General features: G+C 38.8%; 1 protein-coding gene across 5 annotated transcripts in view; it reads right to left on the bottom strand.

The window, feature by feature from the left end:
* The window catches only part of chd7 (chromodomain helicase DNA binding protein 7), a 250095-nt gene that overhangs the window by 89237 nt on the left and 148461 nt on the right, over window positions 1-12397 (bottom strand). For all 5 annotated transcript variants that reach the window (XM_078216215.1, XM_078216216.1, XM_078216213.1 and 2 more), the window contains exons 9-10: window positions 8961-9047; window positions 824-961 (exon numbers count right to left, since the gene is read on the bottom strand). In XM_078216215.1, coding sequence (XP_078072341.1) covers window positions 824-961; window positions 8961-9047 — 225 coding nt within the window. The remainder of the gene's footprint in view (window positions 1-823; window positions 962-8960; window positions 9048-12397) is intronic.

The raw sequence follows: 12397 nt of genomic DNA, 5'->3' as shown, positions 1-12397 counted from the left end.
TCCATATGATTTAATTAGCACTAGTCTCTTATCCGGCATCTTAACAAATGCATTCTGAAAATTCATACACAACATTCACTTAATTTCCTTTCCAATTTCCTCAAGAAATTCAATTGACTAGTGCTAAGTCAAGCACAATCTGCCCTTTACAAATCCACACCATGATTAGCTCAATAGAAATTTAACCACAATGAAGGCAAGACTAATTTAAAGTTAAAACTTAAGTTTTAAAGTTTATTTATTAGTCTTATTAGTCACAAGTAGGCTTACATTAACACTGCAATGAAGTTACTGTGAAAATTAATTGGCATATAATTTCCTAATTAAACCCTTTTCTCTTTGAGTAGAAGTACAATATTACAATCCTCAAAACCTTTGGCATAATTCTCATTTCCAAAGATTCTTCAGTGGTTTTGCTATCCTTTCCTAACCTTCAATATGGGATACTTGCGATTGAAGCCTTGTGACTTTTCTTCTTCCAATCCTATTAACTATTTTTAGAACAGTTTCCTTTCAAATATTTGTCTCCAGTAGTGATTCTTCCACATCCATTGAGTAATTCATCCATCCAACTTACACCTGTAAAAACTATGCAAAATACTTCAGTATTTCAATCACTCCCTCACTCAAATGCAGGATGGCCACCTGTGTCTGTGATACCATCAATTTTGTTATTAACTTTGCTTTTAATTGCTTGTAAACGCCTGTTGTATTTCCCATTATCTTGACTGTTGGCCTTCTTTCAGACTCTCCATGAATCATCCCAATCTACCCTTTTAACTTTTTCTCAGTCTGAAACTCAAGCACAAAATTATGCTCTTACCGTATGCTCTGTTCTTGGTTTCACAGACTGTAATTGGTGAAATTCTTCAATCTTGACTTGGTCTGTGTCTGGTTTCAGCTCCCAAGTGCTTTCTTCATACGGAAGAGAACACCACTTCACCAAATAATGGGTTATTGGCTATTTCGAAAAACAACAAAATCCATTTAGGATTACTCAACTACTTTGCATATACTTCATTTATTCAATATTTTGAGTACAAGTCAGCAAATGGGTTTTCTAAACACAAGAATAAATTTCCAGCAAATATATCAAGTATGTTGTCTTAAGCTCTAAACATTCAAAGAAACTACATTCATAACACTTCCGTACGATCCATTTTGCTTTTGAAAACAAGTGCTTTAAAATTAATACCATCACTAAACTCTTCAACATAGCCAGTTTTGAAGATCGGAAGGGACAGAATATCCTCAAAATGTATATTTCATGGGCAAATGGTGCTGAAACTTATATTGCACTGTTGCTTCAAGCTAATCACAAAGCAAAAAGCAGGATAACCTCAAACAATTCAACTGCACAAGGTAACCAGATCACAACTGTAGCTACAATTGATGAATGGGAAAGCTTTCTCTTCACCTCTAACTTAACTAGATTACTGATTGAATAGGAGAAATGTCCTAAAGCATGCAAGGTATGACAGCAGCAGGCATCAACACACCTCAGAGATACCCAAATAAGTACAGGAGATCAAACAGCTCTTGCTCAAAACTAATTTTATTTTCTTCCTGTTTAAGCCTCAAATTTCATAGTTAGTTTTGTTATTGAATGCACTGCTCCATCAGGGATCATTGCACGAGGCAATTCTGTCTCATCCAAAATTAAAGTATTACTCAATATCGTAGGTTTTCCAGATTTCTCTCAGCCCAAAATTAGATTTCTTATTTGTTTTGTATTTCTTTATAAATTAATCAGATGATCTGCTGTTTCATTCCACGTAATGCATTATAAGGCCATCATTCCTTTCAGTAATTATGATGCATCAATGGTATTTACAGGAAAAAAATCCATGTTTATATCAATACATACTTGGAAACAAAATCAATAGTTTTATTAATATATGTTCGCTTCATTATATAGGCAATATCATCTCACTGTCCATTAGGTCTGGGAGAATAAAGAGAGGCTGCAGATTCCCCTCAACCAAAATATGCAATCAGTACAGTAAAAAGTATTTTATCTTTTGGCTGATTTAAATTCTACTGATTCATGCTACATGCTTAGATTGCATGATCTGTGTTGAATTAATAATACCTCCACCTCTGGGCAAAAATATCAAGCCCAAACTTTTGGGAGGATACAAAACCTTTCGGTAAAGGCTTTAAATGTTAGTATTACGAATCACAATAACAATTTACTGGTTAAATTTAATGTTGCAAAGTTTGTAATTTGTTGGGATTTTTTCACAAAGTTAGAAACATAGAAGAAACATAGAAAAACTACAGCACAAAAACAGGCCCTTCGGCCCCACAAGTTGTGCCGAACATATCCCTACCTTTTAGGTCTACCTATAACCCTCCATCCTATTAAGTCCATGTACTCATCCAGGAGTCTCTTAAAAGACCCTATTGAGTTTGCCTCCACCACCACTGACGGCAGCCGATTCCACTCGCCCACCACCCTCTGTGTGAAAAACTTCCCCCTAACATTTCCCCTGTATCTACCCCCCAGCACCTTAAACCTGTGTCCTCTCGTAGCAGCCATTTCCACCCTGGGAAAAAGCCTCTGAGAGTCCACCCGATCTATGCCTCTCAACATCTTATATTCATTCAGCTAGACATGTTTTGATAGTGATACAGTAATTGGGTTCTCTTAAACGTTGTGAACAGAAAATGCGTCATATGCCTGATAACTCAATATAAATATTACTGCAGTAACAGCATGGTTTTCTTATTCATGTTCTTTCACAAGTTGGAACAGGGGAAAGGCAATTTTAGGGGTTCCTAACAATTTAACAATAGTTGCTATGGATCCCAACAAAAGTTTGAAACCCACAGCTTTATACCCATCAGAAGCAGAATTATGGACTAGGCTGAAAAGAAGAAAAGCCCAATCCATTAATTTCCCAAAAGTCAAAATCCAATAACTCAAATCCACTGCGGAGATGATGGGGAAAGGTTGCTACATTTGAAACCAGATTGCCAACATTGTATAGTTGCAATGGACTTCTCCTACATGACATTATAGTAGGTAAATGAATTGAATCTCAACATTAACAGACAAAACTAACACTCCCCAAAGTGAAGTTGGTTAGGCTACCTCCCTTAGTCAGTTGTAACAATCCAGAGGCCCAGGTTAATACTATAGGTACATAGGTTCAAATCCTGCCATGGTAGCTGGTGGAACTTAAATACAATTAATTTACAAAACTGGGATTGAAAGCTACTCTCAACAATGGTGAAACTATCACTGATTGTCATTAAAAATCCACCTCGTTCACCAATGTCCTTTAGGGAAGAAAATCGGCCATCCTTACCTGGTCTGGCCTACATATAACTCCAGATATGGAGCATTGTGGTTGACTCTTAAATGGCTGAGCATACCACTCAATTCAATGGCAATAAGGGATGAGCAAGAAATGCTGGCTTTGCCAGTGACGCTCATACCCCATGGAAGCATTTATAAAAAAATTCCAAAGCCCTCAGTACTCCCTGGACTTAATAAACTCCCATTCATGAGAATGCTGGAGTTGTATTGAATTCTGCTACAAGCACATCAATCTTTCCATAGTTGAATAAACTGCCAATACTGATAACGATTCTTGTAAAGCATAGAACAAACAGCATCAATTTGGCTCAATTAGGCACATTTAAATAGCCACTTGTGCTGAATTCAACCCCTTAAGCGTCCACATCTTTGCACATAGTTGTGAGTTTAAAGAATAAGATAATTTTCCTCCCCTATATAAAAGTTGATGAGGAAAATATTAAAATTATCCATCTTTCCCCTCTTAGCCAGCTGAGTGAAATGTCCACATTTGCTATAGACCAAGAGGTTCCTTATTTGATTTACAGTCTATGTTGAGTTAACGGAGATTTCAGCCAGGGCAGGTACAATTGTCATTAGCATCTTGTGTTAGAGATGATCCAAAAATAGCACTCATGATCAGTATCCAATGACCTTTACATATAATTATAGGCATCAGCCAAGTACAGCTTCAAAGCTTGATAAAAAAAAAGGGAGGTGGGTGGGGAGATGATGAGTGTTTACAAGTATGTAAGTGAAGACAGTATCTAAAGTAAATGTTGGTCCCTTGGAAGCAGAGACTGGAGAAATCACAGGGAATTGTGGAGGTATTGAACAAATATTTTGTGTCTGTTTTCACAGTAGAAGATGCAAGTTTGATACCAGCATGACTGGTTAATTGGCCTGTAGTTCACAGTTTTCTCCCTCCCTCCTTAAAAAGCAGTGTTGCATTCCCCAATTTATAATCTAGTTAGGATTATTCCAGAATCTAAGGAGATGTGGAAAATCATAACTAGCACATCCACTATCTCTGCAGCTGTCTCTTCTAGAACACTCAATTAGAGGGTTTGTCAAATTTTAATCCCTCAAATTTTTCCAATACTTTATTTCTGCTGATATTAAGTTCCCTAATTTTCTTACTTTATAGCCCCAATGTTACAGTCTAATGCCGGTATCAAACTTGTGTCTTCTACTGTGAAAACAGACATAAAATATTTGTTCAATAGCTCCACCATTTCCTCATTCCCAGTGATAATTTCTCCAGTCTCCGCTTCCAAAGGACTAAAACGTTTTCCCACATTATACTTCGTCTGCCAGATTTTTGCCTCAACCTATTTATATCCGTCTGCAAACTCATGTCCTCCTCATAACATACAGGAGTGTCGCCTGCAAATTTAGCTTTACATATAATTATAGGCATCAGCCTTTGCTCCCCTTATCTAAGTTATTGATGTAAATTGTAAAACGCTGAAGCCCCAACAGACTTCTTGATTTACAGCTATGCCTGGAATGTTTTTTTGTATCCTCTAAAGTGAAGACAGACAAAATCTTTGTCCATTCCATCTGCCATTTCCTTACTATCCTCGACTAACTCCTCATTTTCATTCCCTAGAGGACCAACACACTCTTTACTTACTCTTTTCCTGTTTAACTACCTGTATAACCGTTGCTCTTTGTCTTTACATTTCTTGCTAGCTTCCTCTCCTTCTCAATTTCTTTCTTCTGATTAACCTTTCAGTCATTTTCTGCTGTTCTTTATATTTTCATCAATCATCTGACCTGCCGCTCATCTTTGTGCATTGGAGTGTCATTTCCTTAAGTTTGATGCTTTCCCCTGACTTCTTTGGTTAACCACAGATTGTGGGCCCTGCCTTTCAAATTTTTCTTTATAGTAGGAAATACTTATTCTGAAATATCCCCATAAATGTCTGCAGCTGCTTCTCTATGGATGTATCCAGTAGTCCAGTATGCCAGTTCATTTCAGTTAACTCAGCTTTCATGAGCACGAAGTTGCCCTTATTTAAGTTTAAAATACTAATCTTAAGGGTGATGGTAGGCTGCAAGAAACAAAAGATCCACATCCTAACAAAAGTGGAAGAGACAAGTAGCAACAATAAAAAAAAATCGTCTGAATTTAGTTATAAACTTTCTTTGCAATTACTTAGTCAGGAAAATTCAAAAGTACCCTTATTTCACCTATAACTTGGGAAAGGAACAGGACAAACTAAATACATCCTAAAAGATAAGGCTCTTAATGGAGCGAATAAAGAACTGAAATCTATGGTACAGAAACAATCTTTGAAGGCAGGACTCTAGGTAGGAAAGACCATGAGAAAGGCAAATGAGATTTTATGATTGACATAGAAACATTGGATTTTAACGTAATAGGTGATGTCAAATTTACTCAAAAGGTTAGTTAACTATATTTGGAATAATACATGCAGCTCTGGGCACCTCATTGTAAACACAGTAAGAAGTTTAACAACACCAGGTTAAAGTCCAACAGGTTTATTTGGTAGCAAATGCCACTAGCTTTCGGAGCGTTGCCCCTTCGTCAGGTGGAGTGGAGAAATGCTCACAAACAGGGCATACAGAGACACAAACTCAATTTACAGAATAATGATTGGAATTGCAGTCTTTACAGATAATCAAGTCTTAAAGGTACAAACAAGGTGAGTGGAGAGAGCATTAAGCACAGGTTAAAGAGATGTGTATTGTCTCCAGACAGGACAGCCAGTGAGATCCTGCAATTCCAATCACTGTGAGCATTTCTCCACTCCACCTGACGAAGGGGCAGTGCTCCGAAAGCTAGTGGCATTTGCTACCAAATAAACCTGTTGGACTTTAACCTGGTGTTGTTAAACTTCTTACTGTGTTTACCCCAGTCCAACACCGGCATCTCCACATCATGACCTCATTGTAAGACAGATATCAATCCAAGTGAAAGGAAACAGCAAAGATTCACTAAAATAAAAGCACAAATGAGGGGTTATATTTATGGAGGAAAGGTATGGAAAATCTGAGATTTTCACTGCAAGGTTATAGGGGATCTAACAGTTTTTTTCAAATTGTTCAACATTTTGAGATTGTTCCATATGATTAGCAAATCCAAACAGATACAGATTCATGTATTGGTAATAGAGGAAGAGCAGTTGGAAGCATTTCTTTCCAAACACAAGTTCTTTGAATATTATACTTGGCCACAGTGGCTAGAGACAGAGACTGTATAATTAAAGGACAGCTAGGTAAATTTTTGAAATGGAGGAATGGAAACAAAAGGGGAAAAGAAGAAGAAATGGGGTTGGAGAAGAAAACTCCAGTTTAAGAGCCAGTACTGACACCATGGGTCAAATAGCCTTCTTCTGCACATTAATATATATTATCCTACAAACAGTAAAACAAACCACAATGACTGTTTTCAACCTGACCTCTAGCTTGATGCTCTATCAGTTGGATTGATTATAGCTTTGTCTTTCAGAATTTCAAAGTAATGAGTCAAATCTTGCCTCAGCCTTTTATTCATTCACCATTTCTTAGCCCACCCAGCTAATTGATCTGGATAGTTCTGATTGCCTTATCCCCTCTGGGTTTTTACTTGGTGACACAACTTGGCATAGTGTAAACAAGGGTTCCAGAATAAATGACTGTAGAACACTTAATAGCTTTCTCTTTCTTTCCCCAACTCCACAAACCTTTCCCAAGTGTCATCTTTTGCTCCCTATTTCCAAGCCAGGTTTCAAGCCCAACTGACTAATTTAACCATCATTGGGGGGCAATCTTGAGCCTATGTTCACCACCTGCGGGAATGGAGGGGGGAGCTCAAGAATCGGTAAAACCCCGAAAGTCGTGACTTTACTGGCGAGATCGTGAATTCCAATTTTCGCTGCCCCTTGCTGGTTACGGAATCAGGTTTACATCTGTTTAACATGCCCGTGCCAGGGATGGGCCCCAGTGGGAGCCACGTGTGTGAGGGGGAATTATTTTTCATTTGTGCTGGTGGACGAGCTCCAATCAGGTGAGCAGGGGGTGTTGGGTTAAAGTCATTGTTTGTTCTGGTCGGGGCACCCTGTAAACATGGCACCCCGATCTCAATGCAGCCAGGCTTTGCCCGTGTGTGATGGCACCACCCCCCAAGACGGCATGAAACACACCCAGGTGTTTTTTTTAGTGGCAGTGTGTGCAAGATCTGGAGGAAAAAAATGGCATGTTTCTTCTCACTCAAGCCAACAGTCTGCCATTTTTTGATAAGATTCTGCCCATTTTCTTTTAAAAAGATACTGAACCACATTTTTAGGATCCTGTGCTTTTCAATATGACCGCCTAGTCATTTACACATAGGGCCTGAATGAATGAATGAACTTGAAGTTTCGAGATTGATTTCATAGTTCTGGTATGAGTTTTTGATTGAAGTTAACTTCTCAAACCAGAATTCTCAGAAGTTCCTTTTTCAGGTGTGGTGCAGAAACCGCACGGCAATGCAACTCTTAACTTTATCATATACATTTGTGATCTCAATTTTCAATTTTATATGAATTTATTTTTGGTTTCAAGCTTCTCTCAAGTTTTAGCTTCACATAATTTCTAAGAAACCCTCCCCCCACCATGAAGGTCTTACACTGACATTCCATTACTGAAAAAACTCCTATTTGTGTATCTATGTCCAATCTCAGTTTTATCCACATCAAATTTAAGAATTTATTTTCTCCTTAATTCCTCCCACTACTCATCCTGAAGGCAGGATCTGTGTTTCACAGAAACTTCCAGCACCTTAAGTGCTGGTTCTTCATGCATGAGCAGATACCGAAGATTGACAGTCAACCACAGCTCTAAAGGTCAGGAGTTCTTTTGGGAGATGGATAATAATCAATGGTAGCAATCCTGTCCATTTTGTTTCCATTTCTAGAAATGAGGACAATGAAACCAAATGTACAAACTTACTCTTGTTTAGGTATCATTGAAATTTAAAAGAAATGACCAAATGAGAACCGTTTCTTTCCAAGATGGAGCTAATGTTAACCACTGAACAAGATAAAATTAAAGTTAGGTTCCTAATAGCCACAGTAGTGATTTGCAGAGTTACACGTATATCACAATACACTAAAATAAAAGCAAAATACTGAAGATGCAGGGTACCCTGACATGCTTCCCCCATCCCTGGAACTTCAGACATGCTCTCCCCTTTCGGGACTTCCAACATGCCACGCATCCCCCCTCACCCAATGCCCCCCTTCAGACCTACCCCCACTCAGGCCCCACCTCCAGCTCACTGGCATTACCTAATTGGCACTTCCAGGGTGCCAGGTGGGCACTGCACAGCCATGTCCCCAACCACCCAGGGACTTCAATGGCTTTTGAGCCCCCCAGCATGGCCACACCTGGTCTCCTCCGCCAGTAGTGCTTCTCACCAGGCTCGCACTGCATCAGACGGTCCGAAGATCCCGGAAGTTGGGAGGATCCGGTGTTAAACAAGCTATGCATATTTAAATACTATCTTAAATATGCTAATCAGCCTCATGGCCTTTCTAGGTGTAATCTGGTATACGCCCGTTAGAAGGGACCAGGACGACTGCAACCTGCACAAATTATTTACCTACTGAAAGCCAGAGACATATATGAAGTAACAAATTAATTGCACACATACAACATAATTTCTTACCTCCCCACTATCTTTATCAGTGCTATGGGAAACATCAAGTATCCGATCTACTTCTACATAATCTGGATTAAAAGGTTCATCTTCAACCTGCAAAACAAAATTAGGGGGACAAAAACAGTTGACCTCTTGCTTCTTATTATGCTATCCTCATTAGCCTTCAACAGTTTGGCATTGCTAACATGTTAATTAAATTGCTACAATTCAGCAGGACTACTTCCCCATGAGGAATGCAATTTTTCAGGCTTTATTAACCAGTCCTCTTAATTACTGTGTGAAACCTTCTAAACACAATGTTTTACGAATTTTAAATGGTGTGAAAATTACAACACAATCACAAGCAACATTTGAGAAGTTATGGATTTGACTATTTAGCATTCTTATAAAAACAAAAGTTATTTAAAAAATCATTGTCACTAATGGCAATGACATATGATCGAAGATACAATAAAGAATAGATGGTTTTAAATATCACTACACAGAACAGAATTTTCAGATATAATGCCAATTAAATTTCACAATTAAGTTATAAAATTTACTTTCAAAAGGGATAGAGGTGAAAATGGTGTCTGAGAAAGAATAACTATCAATGGATGAGAAGTAGTATTAAGTATGCCAAGGACAATTAACAAGCATGAGTAGGCTTCCTGAAGTGGTATATCAAAGTTGCTGTCAGTGCTAAAAACAGGATGCAGATTATATATCAGGTAACTCCTTGTTTTATCACAGATCAGTGAATCAAAATGCTTAAATTTGATTGGTGCGAACTGATGCCACATAGCTTGGATAAGCTACTGCGTAAAGCCTCATCTCCTCTTCTCCTCAAAGTTATCAACTTTCAACCAAAATTATAGTTTTCCAGAAATTAGCCATTTATTTTCAACTGCTCAGCCAGGACACTTAAAATTATTGTTGCATCTCCATCATTTCTCTAGCTGAAACCAGCTATTTTTAGCAGCTTTGACATTACAAAACTTCATATTTTTTAAGGGCAAAAGCATAGCTTTGTCTGCTATAGAAGTTGCTTCTGCCTTTAACTTGGGTAAAGAAAAATATATCAGTTCACTGTCCACATGTGAAACTTTCTTTAACCAAGATGATAGAACAGAATCATACTTTAAGATGGAAGGACCTTGCATGATTTTATAAAAAGAACAATCCGATGAGAAATAAAAACGCTGAGGCCATTTCGAAACATTAGCTATATCAAGGCATTTTTAGAAATTTCAAAAGTGTCTACTCAGACAGCAAATAATCACTTTTTCTTAAAGAGTGAACATTAGCAACTAGTTAAAGAGAAGAAACTGCAAACCAGGAATCGATTAGATCCTGGACAAGCCAATTCTGATTGATTTATTCACAGAATAACCAGTTATGTTTGCCTGTAAGATTCAGCGGAACAGAGGGTCTTTTCTCTCTGCATTATTTTTGACTATAACTTTGCGCAGACTCCAGGTTCTGTTCCCCATTTCTACAGGAGTCAGGACAGTGGCAAAGTGACTCTTATGTGGGTAATGTGTAACTAGACATCATTACAAAATATGCAATAAAATGCTCAAAAACAATTTGATAGCATGCACTACAACCTGGAGATAGTGAACCCACACTATTTCTGCAACTTCTACAATTTGCATTTATATTATACCTTTAAAGTAGAAAATTCCCCAAAGTGCATTACAGAAGTTCAGACTAAAACATAAGCCAAAGGCAGCAATACAAGAAGTTTAGTCAAAAGCTTGATTTTTAAGTAAGATCTGAAAGTTGAGGGCAGAGATGGGTGATATTATAGAAATAGGTGACAAAGAGGATTATGGGGTTAAGAAGTTCAGCTTGGGGTCAAATAGAACACCAAGGTTACAAACAGACTTATTTAACTGGAGACAGAGGCTGGATGTGAGGATGGAATTAATGGCAAGGGCACCTAGTATGTGGCATGGGCTTAAGATGATCATAGAGTCACTACAGTGCAGAAAGAAGCCACCTGGTCCATCAAGTTTGCACCGACTCTCCAAAAGAACATCCCCAACCAGGTCCGCCTCTCGCCCCTATCCCTGTAACCCCGTGCATTCACCATGGCTAATCCATCTAACCTGCACATCTTTAGGCTGTGGGAGGAAACCAGAGCATCCGGAGGAAACCCATGCAGACACGGGGAGAACATGTAAACTCCACACAGACAGTCACCCAAGGCCAGAATCGAATCCGGGTTCCTGGCGTTGTGAGCCAGCAGTGCTAACCACTGTGCTGCCTTTGATTTCTCTTTGAATGTAAATGATCTTCAATTATTCCTCTTTGTACCCCACTTGACCATAAGTGCTTGATTCGCTCAGGCCAACTGAAAATATTTCCAGAGTCCTTTTTTTTAATCTTTCTAGCTAATTAAAAACAAAGGTGCACGGATTCTAGTTCAAAAATCACAGCAATTTATTGACTAATCAACCTCATCTATTTAGTTTGATTAACTTACTGTTTAAAACAAAACAATGACTTTGGTCTGTGTAACAGGGGAGAATTACAGCCCATCAGATTTGATGTCAGACAAGTAATCTAACAACAGGGAGGGTTACCACTGGTGGTGAAGCGATGGAATGGGGTGTTACCTGTGATAAACCTGACCTTATGGGTCGAAGCCCCTAAGCAGTGGCAGTCGGTTTAGCATTCTGTTCCTATTTCTTACCCAATGCTGGAGCTTTGCATGGGGGCGGAGCTGGAGGGTTGGAGAGTGAAGGGGGTCTGGAAGGTTAGGGGTGTGTTGGAGGGTGAGTCGCTTTGTTACCCAGGAGTTAGATATGATTTTTTCCTGGATAATTCCCACAAGCTCATCCAGTGGGACTTCCGAGGTGCTCCAGCTTATCTTCTGAGGTACCTCAAGGTACAACCACCTGGAGACAGGAAAATCTGGGTCTATGTCTTTGGACTGCATCAGACAAAAGTGACAAATAGAAGAAAGCCACCGATAAACATTTGTAGGACTCCAAAGGTAATGGGAAGAGAAACTCAGGTACTGATTGTAACCAATATATGGCTTAGCTCAATGGAGGAAGGAGACTGAAGGATAGAATGCGATTGACTGTCAAAGGCTGAAGAAAGGTCATGAAGAAATAGTGCATCACAGATAGAGCCACAAGGGATGTTACTTATAAAGTTGGTTGATGTTAGTTTCAATGCAGGAGCAAAAATTGATTGAAGAGACCAAAGTTGTGGGAAAAGAAGGTGAAAACCTTAGAAGGTGAAAACACATGGTTATGGTTCAATCAGTACTGAAAATGGGATTCAATGGGACATCACTGCTGCATCTTGGTGTTACACATCCATATTTTCTCTTTCCCAGACAAATCAGCCTCTTGCCACGTGGGGGGTGGAGGCAAAGACAGAATGAAGGATAAAAGTGTATGGTAGTCAGGAGGGGGAAGGAGACTGAGACAGCCTGTGTAGAGAAA

The sequence above is a fragment of the Mustelus asterias genome, chromosome 7 (assembly GCF_964213995.1).
Source record: "Mustelus asterias chromosome 7, sMusAst1.hap1.1, whole genome shotgun sequence".
Taxonomy (NCBI): domain Eukaryota; kingdom Metazoa; phylum Chordata; class Chondrichthyes; order Carcharhiniformes; family Triakidae; genus Mustelus; species Mustelus asterias.
This window is presented reverse-complemented; position numbering and strand designations above follow the sequence as displayed.